At 47.3% G+C, this 15,843-nt stretch overlaps 1 protein-coding gene and 1 long non-coding RNA gene across 2 annotated transcripts; one reads left to right on the forward strand and one right to left on the reverse strand.

Moving 5' to 3' along the window:
- Positions 1–837: 837 nt before the first annotated feature.
- LOC121039948 (beta-defensin 103A-like) lies at positions 838–2,188 on the reverse strand. The gene is made up of 2 exons (XM_040490397.1): positions 2,029–2,188; positions 838–1,081 (listed from the first exon to the last, which is right to left on the reverse strand). Exons 1-2 carry the CDS (start codon positions 2,165–2,167, stop codon positions 936–938), a joined length of 285 nt encoding a protein of 94 aa, XP_040346331.1. The 5' UTR covers positions 2,168–2,188; the 3' UTR covers positions 838–935.
- Positions 2,189–6,825: 4,637 nt separating this feature from the next.
- Positions 6,826–10,790, forward strand: LOC121039620 (uncharacterized). The gene is made up of 2 exons (XR_005794886.1): positions 6,826–8,248; positions 10,326–10,790. It is a non-coding gene; the product is annotated as an uncharacterized LOC121039620 (long non-coding RNA).
- Positions 10,791–15,843: the final 5,053 nt, after the last annotated feature.

Genomic DNA, 15,843 nt, shown 5'->3' on the forward strand with positions numbered 1-15,843 from the left:
TACTTCACTAAACCGTCTGAGCAGCTGTCGTGCTCCAGGCACTTTATGAGGTTCCAGACAGGAGGAAGACAAGGTCCTTGCCCTTAAAAAGTGATGCAACCAAATACGGAGATTGGAAATATGCAAATGTATAGGACGCAGAGATCAAGCAAGATTCACTGAAGGAGCACTGGGTCAGAACCCTGCAGTGAATCAGAGGAAATCTCCTATTCTTTCTGGAAAGAGGCACTCTTATTTTTTTTTTTTTTTTTAAATTTTTTTTTCAATGTTTATTTATTTTTGGGACAGAGAGAGACAGAGCATGAAGGGGGGAGGGGCAGAGAGAGAGGGAGTCACAGAGTCGGAAGCAGGCTCCAGGCTCCGAGCCATCAGCCCAGGGCCCGACGCGGGGCTCGAACTCCCGGACCGCGAGATCGTGACCTGGCTGAAGTCGGAGGCTTAACCGACTGCGCCACCCAGGCGCCCCGAGGCACTCTTTTTAAGAAGGAGGCAGGATCTGCAATGGCCTAGGGTGGGGGGCGGCGGGGATGGGTTGAAGTTTGCAGAAGGGTGATTGCACGCCAGCGACGTGGTCAGCCAGAGCAGAGGCACCGGTGACAGGAAGGCAAAGGAAATATTTCAGGGAAAACAGGCAGTCCAGTTTCACTGGGATACATAATTTGCAAAAAAGGGAATCAAATCTGATAACCCTTGGAAACTAAGCTCAGGTCCCCTGGGGGATTCCTCCAGATTTTCCTGTGTTTGAGTTAAAGGTGAGTCCAGTAACACTTTCTAAGCTATCAGTTTGGTAACAATGACCACAGTAACCAGAATTAAAAAAAATAATCAAGCTCCTAATTGTTTTGAGAAAAATATTTAATTTGATTTTGCTTCTACAAACTTCCAGGAGGCATCTCACGACACTTTACAACACTCCCATCGCGTTTCTGGATTTTTTATTTCTTTCTTCGGCAGCACTTTCGGCCGCTGAGAGAACATCGGCCGATTTGCTCCTCCTTTGGAAGGCAGGTTAGCAGAGCGCACCTGCCGCTTCTCAAACTGCAAAACTGCTTCTGCAGGAGGCTTATAATTCCTCCATTTCCTGTAGCGAAAAAACAGGACACATGGAAGGCTTGGTCCAAGCACAAGGCTTTTGGAGTTCCCCAAATAACTGGTCTGCTACCTTTCTTGTATTGCCCCCCCCCCCCCCAAGCCCCAATCCCCCCGCCCCCCCAGCCTCTCCTGCCCTCAATATACACTTCTATTTAGGGTCGGGTAGTTGGAAAGTGAATTCAGTTATAATCCTAGTTGTATACCTCATGGGGTGAACATACACATTTCTTCCGATTAAGAAATGAGAAAACACATGGTATAAAGATACTGGTTAGGATTTGGTAGATGCCAATTTGTAATTTCCTTTTTAAATAAAATATTATTCCAATCACTATTAATCACTCAAGGGAATTGTTTGTTTTTCTTTTATTTTAGGGTATCTTTTTTTTTTATTACCTTTTTTTTTTTTCTATAAAATGAGAAGTAAAGTAGGGGAAGGACTAAGCAACCAGTCAACTGGGCTTCTATGGGCCACAGCTCAGCCGAGGACCACCGAGGTGGCCGTGGGGAAGGGGCGTGGCCACTGGGAGCACCCAAGGGCTGGGGTGGTCGTGGTCCCCTGGGTCTCAAGAGGCCCAAAGACTCTACTTGGAACCAGCAAGCTAGTAACTGGGAGTCTGTGCTTCTGAGTTCAGATTAAATCAGTCTTTCCTGTTGGTGTTAAAGGTTTTTGTATCATTCTCTTTATGTCTCATGAACAAGTAAAACCATCTTTCCATGAAGGAGTGGTCTTTGTGAGCAATGTAGTCTCTGAGGAGTGGATCAGAAAAGACTGAGAAAACTGCTTCAAGGTCCCTGATGATTCTCAACAGAAAAAAAAATGGTGACGTCTGTTCCCATACAACAAATCTCCTTGGTCTAAAGTTCCCTGGAGGATGGGGAGGGACTGACCTCTTTGCAACTGTTTCAACCCGCTCACCTCCCGACCCATCTTACCTGGAACAGGCATCAAGAACAGGAAGGGCAACACGAAGAGGAGATAATAGATTCTCATGGCCGGCAGGCTTCGCAGCACGCTGAGACTGGGTGGGAAGGTGTGTTCGTCCACTTTATAAGGATTGCAGGACACAGCCATAGGTACAAGTAAGCAACGGCTGCAATTCCTGTAATAGTACAGTGATGACAATATGACGTGTTTCCTGATGCTTCATGCCAGTGTCTCTTACCCCACAGACCACGCCCACTCACCCCAAGTTAATTGCAAACCTAAAGGGTGAAGCAAATTTGATGTGAGCACACAGCCATCCCGATGCCCTCTAGGCATCAGGTCCAGGTCTGGCTCAGAGCTGGTTATAGATATGGGTGGGAAAGACCCCCTCCTCTTGGGAGCCGTCCTAGGGCATGTAGTCTGGAGCTGCCTTGTCCCCACTGTGGTATTTATGAGCTTTCTTCTTAAAGCCCTGGGTGAATCTGAAGCTCACCCGGGACCAAAGCAGTCCAGCTTTGGACATATTCAGAATCTAGGTGTAAACTCAGGTTGGGTCACATCCTAAGCCTGCACAGGTATGCCTGAAGTTGAGATAGAATGGGATCAGCTTCCAGATAGGAGAGGGAGGAGAAATGGGGCACTTTCCAGAGTCCCTGACCCTATGCTCCTTGGCGTGTGATGCAGGACAATAACTTGGGTGAAACACGGCTTACACGTCATCATTATCTGAAAACTGTCAAATTCATGAGTCAAGGTGTCTCATTTTCCCTCCTCAGAGAAGGAAAATGCTGGGATGATGTATTCGGTGGACTGGCACCTCTTCCTTGTTGATGACACTCCCTATACAAATGAGGGCCATGGGAAGGCACATTTAAGACTTCTAGTTATTCATGGCTCAAGAGCATTCAAGGAAGTCCAGAGATCAGGTGATTTCTACTGGATATTAATTTGATGTCTAAAGGGCCAACTTTTTTTTTTTTTAATGATTAGACTTAAATATTAAGGAATCCATCAGTGGGTTATATTTGTCAGTAGACTGTTTAATTGGGACCTGAAGTCACCATGACATTGCCTGGCTGTTGCATTGTGCAAATGCACTTAAAACAGATCCACTGAGGTCCCGGGGTATATTAGTTCTGGGACTGTGTATTTGGGATCTTGGTGCACTCATCGGGTTCTGTAAACACACTCTGAACCCCTCCTATTGATACAGACAAGTGCCACGTGCTTGGGGTCACATAAGCCATAGACAGGGGAGTTCTGATAAGTGTCAAAGTAAGGGCTCCAGCACAGGGCTGTGGAAAGGTGGAAGAAAGAGTAAAAGGCAGGTTTAGATAATTTAAAAACAGTTTGGACTTGTAGACACTTCATCTTTTTATTTTTATTTTTAAAATATTATTTCTTTTCTTTTCTTTTTTTAATTTACATCCAAGTTAGCATATAGTGCAACAAAGATTTCAGGAGTAGATTCCTTAGTGCCCCTTACCCATTTAGCCCATCCCCCCTCCCACAACCCCTCCAGTAACCCTCTGTTTGTTCTCCATATTGAAAAGTCTCTTCTGTTTTGTGTCCCTCCCTGTTTTGATATTGTTTTTGCTTCCCTTCCCTTATATCCATCTGTTTTGTCTCTTGAAGTCCTCATATGAGTGAAGTCATATATTTGTCTTTCTCTGACTGACTAATTTTGCTTAGCATAATACCCTCTAGTTCCATCCACGTACTTGCAAATGGCAAGATTTCATATATATATATATATATATATATATATATATATATATATATATATTTTATCCATTCACCCGTCGATGGACATTTGGCTCTTTCCATACTTTGGTTATTGTTGATAGTGCTTCTATAAACATTGGGGTGCAGGTGCCCCTTCAAAACAGCATATCTGTATCCCTTGGATAAATACCTAGTAGTGCAATTGCTGGGTTGTAGGGTAGTTCTGTTTTTAATTTTTTGAGGAAACTCCATACTGTTTTCCAGAGTGGCTGCACCAGTTTCAAAGCAGATATTTTTAAATGGGGAAGGAAGTGAGTGTGGGGCAGGGTGGGTGGTGGCTGTACAGACAGCCTTGCTCAGGCTTACACAGGATAAAAAGGAGGGTGGGGTGGGTGTTGTAGAGAAGCAATACCTAATTTCAGCCCAGGTGCAGGGCCAGAGTCATCTGAGCATCAGGTCACCGGGAATGATTTACTTTTCCACAAGGAACACAGACCTCCACAGTGAACTCTTGGTCTAACTGGTTCCTTCCAAGACTGGAAGGCATTTCTGAGGCAATGCCACTATTTTATAAGAGGTTCTTTGGGAATGAAAGCCATTATTCCTCATCAGCTAATTTGGAAGCAGGGGCCTGGAGGAAGAGCTATGGCAGTAGCACCCTCCCCACTACCAAATGAATTTTGAGAACGTTTATGAAAGTCATGAGTGTATGTGGTAAAAATTCAAACACCAGAAGAGTTAGACAAGGTTCTTCACTTTTCCTCTGCTGGTAACTGCAGTTTGTCTTTTTTGTGGCTTATTATACTTTTTTTTTTTTTTTTTTTTTAATGTCAAAAGTACTTTTGGCCTCTCAAGTACTAGCAGTTACACATCTCCCACCGGATAATGAATATGTGCCTGTGGTGTCCGACACACTAGAAGGAGCTGGTGCCACACCCTGGCCCTAGGGCCTCAAGTCACAGAGCTTGGAAATGTAGACCCCACACAGTGGTGTGCTGGACAAGCCGGATTTTCTCTCCCTCTAACAGAAGTTTCCGAATGCTGATAAGGTTGAGGAGGAGAGATGTCAATTACTTAAACTTTTGTATTAGTCTTTCCACTAATCTGGTTTTTTTTTTTTAATTCTATTTTGAAAATATGGAGCAGAGATGTGGTTGATGCAAGTTTTGGGTATGAAGGCAGCACTAGGTGGAGGGCAGAGCACTGGGTTTGAAGAGAGAAGTTACTGGTTTAACTATCAGTCCTTTCGCTTCTTATTTGGGTTTCCTTGAGCAGGTTTCTTGGTTCTCTGAGCATCTCCGTACCTCAGCAGTAAGCACAGAGAGTAATGTGTGTCCCGCTAGTCCACAGTGAAAGGCCTCTGAGTTCATGCTGTGAAACTGACTGAAAGTCACCATGGGACTCAAGTATCACCCATGTGGCCCACAGGAAGAATAACCAATGAGAGGATGGTTAGCAATATTAAGGCAGCTTAAAGATTATGGCATTGGCTCCCAGCAAGGGAATCCAGAATATCCACTCCTTTCTTTATCTTATCACAGTCTAAGATGGAGGGCCAGCCACCGTCCTTTATAGCCATTTTCATCTTGTCATGACCACTGTTGGATAAGTTACACAGGCAAAGAAAGGCATTATCCCAGTCTTACAGTTGAGGACACTGAGGCACAGAGAGGTAGGTTGACTTGCCTCAACCCACCCACGTAGTAAACGGCCATACTATGAACTACAGGGAACTGCATACATTTTCCAGGAACTCCTGCCCTCCACGTACCATATGGATTGGCCAAAGGGATGCCTTAGCAGAAGATGGGAGGGCACTTCATCCCTGGCCCCAGCTTCCACCAGGCAGGTCCACCCTGACCCCAGCGTCTGTGGAGTGCTCCATAATCCAGGCTTTGGGAACATCACCTCCTTCCTCCTTTGTTACCTCTGGCTCTAGGGACAGTAGTGCCTTTCTGCTGTTGCAAATACTGAGGTGACTCATCATACATTTGGCTTCTCAGCTCTCTTCTATGACCAACCATCTATATTACATTCACACGATTTGAGATTCTTACATTTATCTCAGTGTCTCTACTTGGACTTTGACTTGGTCTAGTTGGTCTTCACAGTCCATGCTCTAAACCATACAATATTAAAGTTCTGTTAATTCCTCTCCTTGTGATATTACTGTATTGTCACCAGTGAGAATAACGCTTTGCTATACACAGCCCTCCTGTATACCTCAGCCACATCTCAAGATTGAGCATAGATTGCATCTTTGAGATGGTGGTATGGGGTTGCGAGTCGATGCCAACTTGTTGTGGTCTCTTGATCATTCTTGTTAGGGTCAGGCATAAGGCAGGGTAAAGATAGGAGTCAGAGGCTAAAAAATTTTAGCAGTCAAAGGCTTTATTTGGGAACTAAGGTCTCGGGTGAGGTTCTGTGACTCAGGGAGAGAGAGAGAGGAGTCAGGGGAGTCGCCCCCAGGTGTGGTGGGGTGGGGTTTTTAAGCTGCAGCAGTTCCGGGTTTAGGTCCGGGTGGGCCTTTTTCGCGTCAGGTCGCACTGTGGCTCGGTGATTGGTTGACCTCCAATTCTTTCTGGCACGCTACTAGGGGCTTTTTGTTGGGTTGTGCTGGCAAGATGGCCATCCCCTCTACTGTGGTTCCAAGGACATCCTAACAGCTCTCACGTTCATGTATGCTTCCATGATAGTGTTGCATCCACACGACTCCTGAAACAGAATGCTACGGGCACGGTGACAGTCACAACAAAGTTTATTACAATGAGAGGCAAGGCCGACCAATCAGACCAACACTCTGGATAAGAGTGAGGCTCCGAACAGCCAGAGTACAGAGTTTTTAAAGCCGATCACATCGTTTTATCATTACCTGGGAACAGAAGAGAGAAACAGTTCCCAGATGAGTTAGAAACAGTTGCCTAATGAGGTGATTATTTTAGACTCTCTGCCTCTAAGTTACAACCAGCGGATCTCCTTGACCTTGCCTTTGATGCTCTTTTCTTTGAACTTTTGTTTCCTTCATTGGTAAAGCCTGATTTACAAGAGTAAAAGCAAGGCTGTTATCTTTTGACCTTCAGTGTCAGAACAAAGCTGTTATTTTTCAAGCGAAGCCTTAGCCCTACACTACAATTTAACCCTTACAATAGGTGTACGGGAGGTGGTTTCTAGCATTCCAATTCATTGCTGCAATTTTAGCTTGATTATTCTAAAATAATGTGAACATGGAACCAGGAAAAATAAAACCTTTTCCCAACTATGTGACCATAGGTTACCTTTCCTTCCAGAAAGGTAGCAAACTGTAGGCCTCCAGTTGGAGACCATCCATGGAGGTACTTTGTTTTGCCAGTGAATTAGGCCCCCAGGGAGGTCAGCTTAGAATGAAGTCTCATTTCCCCTGCTTTGTGCCTTGATACGTTTGCAGAGCTCCTGAGGGCATCTGAGCTCTGCCTCCAGCTTTACTGTCTCCCCTCCAAACCCAAGTCAGAGAGCTACTTCTCACCGCCAGGAAGTGGGCCAGGGGAAGCTCGGGCTTTATTTCACACAGGCTAACTGACTTGTCTTCACCAAACCACTTGGGTGTGGACAAATATTTTGTATCATCTTCAACCAACAAGTTTTCTTGGCATTTTTGCATCTCCCAGGCATGAACAAACACTGTGTAGCTTCCTACAAACACCCCTGTATTGTGAACACTTTATTTGATATTGTACTTCATCCACTATAGGAAAAAAGGGGGGATATCGATAGAAAGGCAAGGGGAGGTGTGCCAAGAAGGGATAAGAGTTGGGCCTGAGGGACTCACCAGGAGTCACAAGACTCCATCGGGTTCATGGGCTGGAGCAGAGACTCAGACACAACTCTTCTCCCCAGGAGCCACCACAGAGGCAGCAAAGCATAGAGCAAGTTTAGGGAGCAGTGAATAGTCTAGTCTGGTCAAAGTCAAGTGGATGTGCATGTGGACAGTTTTGCATTTGATTTGGCAGACATGCCATGAATTCATCAAAGACTAGATCTCAGATTTAAAGTCTCAAACGTGCTGACCACCCCGTAGCTCCTTCAATAAAGGCTGGGAGGAAGGGCGGAGAATGCCGTGCATACAATAGGGCCAATGGGCTGGGGTGACTCCCAAAAAACCTTGCGTGTTGAAACCATTTACATCATCTACTCGCAAATGGTGTCATGTGATGGCTGTGGGAGCTCAGCCACTGTGAGATGAGCCTCCTGATGCCCAGGGGACCTTCCCCAGGTCCCTTGTTCCTCTACACGCCAGTGACAGTGTGGTTCTCCAGAAGCCAGACGCGGTCCAGAGGAAGGTCTCAGCAGAGCACTGCTTCTTTTCTCTGCCCAGGGGCTCTATGGAAATTCCTGTGAGTGAGTGCCAGGTTTACCTGACTCTGTCTGAGAATATTACAGGAAGAAAACGGGAAAGATGAGAGGCACTGTGTGGTGCGGTGGGATGTCTCTGGAGAGTACAGTCAGAAGGTAACGTTGCCTCCAAAGGTGAGCCCTCCCGCAGCACCTCCTGCGTGTGGTGCTGGAGGTTCGCTGCAGGCAAATTCTCTGGCTCACCGAACGCACCTTCACTTTATGTTCAGGCTGGGGCTTGACGGGTGGGCTCTTCCCACTTGTGGACGCTCCCACATCGACTCCTGCCAGCAAAGGGAAAAAAAAATGTCTTCTGAATGGATGCTGCGTGTTCTTGTTTTGTTTGGGTTTTGCTCATATTCCTCCTGGCAGTTTAGATGACTGGATGATATCCTTTCTGCCTAAGAAAACACCCAGACGGTTCAGGGGGCACACTTTTAGTAAACAATGGAGGAGAAGACATACAGGGCTCTACAAATTAATTCTCTCTTTCACCAAGTGTTTCAACGTACGGGGGTAGAAGGACACGGGAACCAATCATCTCTTCAACGGGTCACCATGTTCTAGACTCTCCCTCGAATTTTTGTATCTTCACCTATCCTGGCTTCTCTACCTTGTTTAAGAGGAAGGGTTTCTCTCTTCCGTGGCTCTTTCTTTCTCTGTTCTCTGAATTCCACCTCTTTTAGCCATAGACTGTTGCATAAACCCTTTTTCTCTTATGCCACTCTCTTCCTCTCCTTTTCCACTGGCTCCTTCATATGGTCCACACTTGCACTCAATTCTTTATTTAAAAATATCCTGTATTTGACCCTTCTTTTCTCCTTAAACCATTACCGTACCTCTTCTTTCATTCATTACCGAATTTCTCAAATGGGTGGTTGATGTTCACGTGACCTCCTATTCCCTCAACCCATCACTCCCTAATTTATTGCTTCCTGGCATCTGTCTCAAGAAATTCGTTCCACATAGAATGAAGTGTGATCGGTGCCACTGTTGACCTGAGTTGCGAGCAGAGAGAATTAAGGGAGACGCGTTCTGGAGAGAGAGCCAGGCTCTAGAGATGATGACCCTTTTAGCAGGTTGAAACTCGTTCAGGAATTTGGAGCCTGAGCAGTGATGTGGTGCCGTGTGACTTTCCCAGAGTCTAAAATCACAGCTAAGATGGTGAGGGATGAGTCTCCCGGCTCCTGAGGGCAAAATCAGGAAGGGAATAAGTACACAGACATTCATATGTAAGACTCTACCCTACCCTCCTACCATCTGACAGCAATATTTTCTTTCCAAATGGAATGCAGTGTGGATGATGCATTACTTTCTGTTTATACTTTTACACCCTAATCAGATTCTTTCACTGCATTTCATGCTCAGCCCCAGTGAAAACTCATCATATAGCAACCCTTGCCACCAGCCTACACGGTCTGCTGGCCGCTGGCTCGGGAAGGACTTTCAGGTTGTAGGTGGCTCTTATAACTCCTCAGTGCATTGGGAGCTGGGGCAGAGGAAGAGATGTCCCCAAAGGCAAGAGGTGGGACCCCACAGAAATTTTTTTAAAAACATAGGTCTCCTGGGGCACCTGGGTGGCTCAGTTGGTTAAGCGTCTAACTCTTGGTTTTGGCTCAGGTCATAATCTCCAGGTTTTGTGAGTTCGAGCCCCACGTCAGTCTCTGTGCTGACAAAAAAAAAAGATAAAAGATAAAAGAAAAAGAAAAAAGAAAAAAAACCACATAGGACTTCTGCCACTATTGTTTAATCACAACTGATACTTGAAATAAATCTATTAGCAACTATTGCAAGAGGCGATGGGAAACCATCAAATGTTTTCACACATAACGATTGGCATCTATCGAACTGTTATTTGTGCTTAACACTGTGACTGGTGCTTTCATGCCTTTCTGTGAGAAAAACGTGTGAGGTCAGTATTACAATCTGGATTTTAAGGATAAGGAAAGTGGGGCTAAGAGGAATGAAGTAACTTGGTAAAATTCAAGTTTGGAGCCCAGATCGGTCAGGTTCACGGATTATGCTGAATTATGACTATGCAACTCTACTACTTGATGTCCTTATCACTACGTTTGTTTGAGTTTTTCAAGTGGTTGGTTAACACACCAATTCCAGTTGGTTAACACACAGCGTAATGTTAGTTTCGGGTGTACAGTTTAGTGATTCAGCACTTACACATAACTATGTTTTATATCCGTGTTTTTGGCCAAAGGTTTCATGAGTGGGGTTTCCAATGGAAAGGTGTATGCTGATACATGGGGTGGAAAAGAATGCCACAGGACCGGGTGACAGAAGCCATACTTCACATCGGCTTGACCCAGACTACAGGACTGCTTCTGTTTGGAGAATTCCCAGATAAGTGCCTCGTGGAAGTGTTCACCGCGGCATTTACGATGCCAGGGCATCGAGAGAAATTCAAGCTAATGATGACGTTGGCATCTCTCTATCAATCTCTTCTTCCATATTTAAAAAAAGGTTTTATGCTTGCATACACTAGGAAACAGAAAACTTTTTCTGTGAAGGGCTATAAAGTACAAAAAAAATATTAGGTTTTGCTGATCATACAGTTTCTGTGGTAGTTGCTCAGCTCTGCAGGTGTGGGGCAAAAGCCACCATAAGCAACATGCGAACAGCTGGGCGTGGCTTTGTTCGAATAAAAACTTTATTTCCAAAAACAGGTAGGTAGCAGCTGGATTTAGCCAGTGGGCCATGGCTTGTGGACCCCTGGCATGCGTTTGGGAGACAATGAGGGTGTGGGCAGCCTCTCAGAAGGCCCCTAATCCTCCCTACCTTCTAGAATTCATGCTCTTGTGTCATCTTTTCCCTTTCCTTGTGGGTTGTCCTTGTTGACTCATTTCTAAGACACAGAATAAGGCAGTAGTGATGGATGCCACTTCTGGGATCAGGTTATAAAAAGACTGTGGATTGAACTTGGGGTGCCCTCTTCTCTCTGACTTTGAGGGAAGCCAGGTGCCATATTTACAGCTGCCCTACAGAGAGGCCCTTTTGGCAAGAAACTGAGGGAAACTTTTGGCCAACCCAGTGAGGAGCTCAAGAGACCCTCAATCTCACAGCTTTCCAGGAATCTACTTCTGCCAACAACCACGTGAGTGAGCCTGAAGAAGGGGCTCCTTCTCTGATGAGCTTTCAGATGAACTCACAGCTTGACCCCAGCTTCCTGAGTGTCCCGATCCAGAAGCACCCGGCCACACCGTGCACAGTTCCCACAACCCACAGAAACCCACAGATGCTCGACATGTGCTGTTGTGCAATGGATAACTACCACCGTGCGGTACAGTATGAACAATACAAGACTTTGGAGACCTGTGCTCTGGTGCCAGGCTTTGTGCGAATTTAGGTTAGTTGTTTACCCATCTGGACCCTCCACTTCCCCTCTGCCTGCCAAGGGCATGGGGATCATGAATTCCTGAGGTTATTACAAGTCTAAATCTTCATAGCTCATTGAACTGAGTCACAGTGATATCTGCATCGAATGAATTGGAAACCCATGGGTGAAATATAGTCTCCCAACTTATTCTGACGATTAATTGTCAACATCTAAAGGAGTAAAGATTCTGCATAAAAATCCATATCCCTGACTTCTCCAGAGAAATTCGATGATGTAACCACTAGGGCCCACAAGGCTACATGGGAACATCAAGGTGTATCCAAAGATCTCTTGCCCCTTTACGCAGAATACAAGCCCCCTCAATCAGAACCTGCATTCATTATCGTTCACTGGCCTGTCTCACCTCTTCAAAATGCCTGGCTTGGATGGGCTTTAAGGAGTCACTTAAGTTATGTCTGAGCTTGCCTTGAGATGTTTCCTATAACAGAGCAAAGGTCTTCTTTTACCTTCGGTTATGTTTTGAGTCAAGGACACTGGCCCTTTTTTGGCTCCCTGTGCCCTTTGTGAAGTGCTGTGTCATAGTCTGTACCCACAAGTTCTGCTGTATGGACCTCAAGAAAGCCCCAGCTTAGAGCCTGGACAGGCGGTACCAGTGCTTTGCAAGAAAGCCTGGGTCCTTCCCTCTCTCTGCCACACATCTGGAAGACCTCACCTCCCTCCCACAACCTTTACAGAAAAACATACTTTGCATGCTCCCATGCACACTCGTGTGCACGCACACACACGCACACACACACAGAATTCTCTCTAGCTCAGATAGAAGCTACACTTGTCTTACGTTTCCTCAGTTCCATATACATAACGGCTGGAAAAGTGTTCCCTTTTTGTACTGCGTGCAGGGTCTCACTACCCCCTCTTACCTGGTGGAACTCATCTCTGACCCAATCTCTGTGACCCTTTGATTCTCGTTCCTTTTCTCCAACCGCCCCCTCCCTCTCCACCCTCTCACGGTTGCTGTACCCATGGTTTCTGTTTTTCTATATTGCCTGCATTTGGATTCTCATTCTTTCGAGTGCAAGGCATTACCAGCTCAGGAAAAACAGTCTAAGACATGGATGTATGTGCCCTCTGATTTGAACTACCACGACTCAAAACTTACCTTGTGTTGAGGGCATATTTGTGTTTTGTTTTAAGCATTTCACAAGATATATGCTTTAAGAAACACTCTGGCCTGGGGCCAGCTCTTGGCTTTAGCACGCTACTTATGCACACATACGCATAGCTCATGACACCTGCTCAGACCTGCACACCCAGCTACGGAACTTGTCCACCCAACAACAAACTATAAAAACGGTGGGGGAGAGGGGGAGGGGAATTAACAAAAATATCTAGATGGTTTCACACACAGTACGTATTTTAGAAAAGTAACTTTGATGATGGCCTGGATTTTAATTCTCCCGGAGACTGATATTTGGGGACCACCTGCCCATTGTGTTCATAATGAACAGGAGAGGCCCCTGGGGCGGGGGTGGGGTGCACAGGAAGGCGTGCATTGCTTTCCGAAGGGGCGACATTTGCTTCTGTCCAATTGGTTCTGTAGCCTCTTTGGAACTAGATTTTCTTCAAGAGAATTGGTGCTCAGTGTCACAGGCTGCCTTGTTCGGTTGCCTGAAGTTTCTATTAAAAGTGTCACTTTACTGACTGTTATATTGGCCTCTTCCCAGGGAGATGTGGACGCTCCAAGTATCAGCCTGCAGACCCACTGCAAAGCCACCCGTTTTCTCAACCAGCAAAAACGATTACGTGTACCCTGATAATATCCTTCATTTCAGCCTGGAATTGTCTGTGTTTTCCTAATACCGTCCCCTAACACCTATATCTTTTCCTCATCTCTTTTCCCTGTTTCTGAGGATTGAGTTCAGTCCTCTGCTTTGCTCTTTCTCTCTGCCTCTTTTTATCTCTGTCTCTGAGTTCTTGTGTCTGCCATTATCTGTCTCTTACTGTGTTCTCGGTTTTTATCACTGTGTGTCTGTGTCCTGCCTGGTGGTTTTTCTACCTCAGCTTTTGAGGACAATGCAGTGGTCTTGTGTCTCAGGGTCTCTCCATATCAGAGGTCTCTTCCTGGCAGGCTGTGGTGTTTCTAACTCTTAGGACCACCCCCTATAGCCAGCTAGGGGGATTTTCTGGCAGGAAACCCTTCCTCTTCGGCCATCAGGTGCCTCCAAGGTTATCGTGGGGACAGTATGACCAGAACACCCAGCCCTGCTTCTGTCAAAAAACCTGGCCACATAGCTCTGTAGTGATACATCCATGGAAGATTCATGAAGAATAATGTAACAGAGATATGAATCAACCTTCTCTTTTTTATCCCTCCAGCTCTATCCATCTGCCACACAAGTATGAGCTCACAGATGGTTATTGGCATTTCTTCATCCTTTGGAAACAGTCTCTTTCAAAGAGAAAATCTCTTTCTCTAGCGTGAGAAACCTATTTCTATTTTTATTTCCACATGGGCAAGTAAACTGGACGGCTGGCCATTTTCCTATCCCCTACTTTATTTGCTGTTCTTGAAGTTCCCAACTTCTCCAGCCCGCTGTCCTCACCTGCTCCAGGAAGACATGACCATTTGATTGGATCTTCACTGGAAGAATCTAGCTTTACCTCCTGGAACATAAAGGGAGTGGCAGTGCTCCCTCGGGATCCCAGCAAGCCTCAGGACAGAAACCAAATGCTCCTTTGTTGAACAATGGGTTCCTGACTCTTCTGGATGTGAGAAACATCTTAGCAATTAGGGAACTATTTCCTTCCTCACTCTGAGTGAAGGCTGCACTGTCGTCAAAACCTCACATCTGTCCTGGGGACCTGCACAGATATTCCATCTAACTGGCTCAGGATCCCAGGAGATAGCTTGTGAGCTCTCACCCTGCAGGTGCACATGAAGCAAGCCTGAGGTGTGGGACCACCCACACCATCCCTGGAAATCCCAGCCCCTCCCAGCTTCCCGGACACTCCTGGTTGTCATCCAGCTGCCCGGGGTGGGGGCTGGGGTGTGGGTCCAGCGTGTTCAGTGAATGGAAGGAGGTGGTGGGTGGAGAGCAGGTAGGCTTGTAGGCGAGCATGAGGGTGGGCCGAAGGAGGACATCCTGGGTGCAGGAGACTGAGGCTGGAAAGGGAAGAACACACTGGGGAAGGACCAGCTCTTTAAAGGATCTAAGCAGAGGGACTTTCCTTCTAGAATCTGGGGAAAACATGCATTTGCCAGACTTTAATTTTTTGCCCTTCGCTGGTAAGATTTCCAGAAACATCAGTAAAAAATCCTGTGTGAGAGTGTTAGGGAGTTTGCAGGACCGTCGGTGAAGGGGAGGGTCCTTGGGTCCACGACCACCCCTCTCTGTGTGCCTGTAGAGAGGGGACATCACCTACTGCGTGCAGGTGACGGCAGCAGGGGCCACGTGCCACAGAAGAGCTGTGTGCTGGGAGGGCTCGGCCATGACCCTGTGCTTGAGGCCGCGGTGGTCCCGGCTCTGAATGCACAATGGTTTCACTCAGTCCCTTCACAGAAACAGCCAGGGATCCGGTCAGCTCCCGGGGGCGCCCGGGGCACAGTGAGTAAGTCTGAAAAGCTGCCGACACAGCGCTGGAAGCACAGCTCTAGAGGAAGATGATCTCTTGCGGGTGCGGACACCCACCTGCCGTAGGGACAGACCTCCCCTGGTGACTGCTGGCCATCTGCACAGCCCTCCCTGGGGCAAGACAGTGACAAGAATCAAGTGAAATGTGCGGCTTTTCCAGCGCCTTCAGTCAAGCTCAGCTGTGACAGGCCCCACACCCAGCATGAAGCATCACCCGGAACACCTGGGTGTGTGAGTCACCGTGACTCTGCCCCCGGTGGGTCAGGCGGGTGGGAATTCCCGGAGCTCTGGGCGGGCACCAGCCTCCCCGCCGCCCCGCGTGGCCCCGCCTGCTGGGAAAGGGCTTGGCCTCTGCTCCCGGGCACCGTGTGAATTCGCATCCCTGGTGCCTCGGTTACCCTGCCGCCACTCCTCCCGGTCCTGCTGGCACCTGCGGGCTTGGCTCACCTGCAGGGGATGGTGGCGAGGGGCAGCTGCTCATTAGAGCAAGAAGGACGGGGAAGCACAGCCATGAGGGAAAGTCTTCCAGGACTTCGTCAGCTCCAGCAATCCGCCTGCCTTCAGGGGGCCACCCTGTGGGAGCCTGAGGGTCCTGGGTAGCCGGTGGCCCACCTGTGCTGCAGGGAAGGAGCCGGCTGGATGCGGGAACGGGGACAGCGCCCCCGAGCCCGCCCCACCTTCCAGTACGGGCTGGTCCAGTCCGCCTTCCAGAAGCCACGAGGTGGGTCCGTCCTCCGTTTCCTTCCTCC

The sequence above is a fragment of the Herpailurus yagouaroundi genome, unplaced genomic scaffold (assembly GCF_014898765.1).
Source record: "Herpailurus yagouaroundi ecotype Mexico unplaced genomic scaffold, PumYag 181, whole genome shotgun sequence".
NCBI classification, from domain to species: domain Eukaryota; kingdom Metazoa; phylum Chordata; class Mammalia; order Carnivora; family Felidae; genus Herpailurus; species Herpailurus yagouaroundi.

What these genes read in the sequence shown, in the direction of transcription:
- LOC121039948 (XM_040490397.1), bottom strand. Translation starts at nt 2,167, where the DNA reads ATGGCTGTGTCCTGCAATCCTTATAAAGTGGACGAACACACCTTCCCA. An exon ending in GTTCTTGATGCCTGTTCCAG is followed by an intron (nt 1,082 to 2,028) that starts GTAAGATGGGTC and finishes TTTTCGCTACAG; the next exon opens with GAAATGGAGGAATTATAAGC.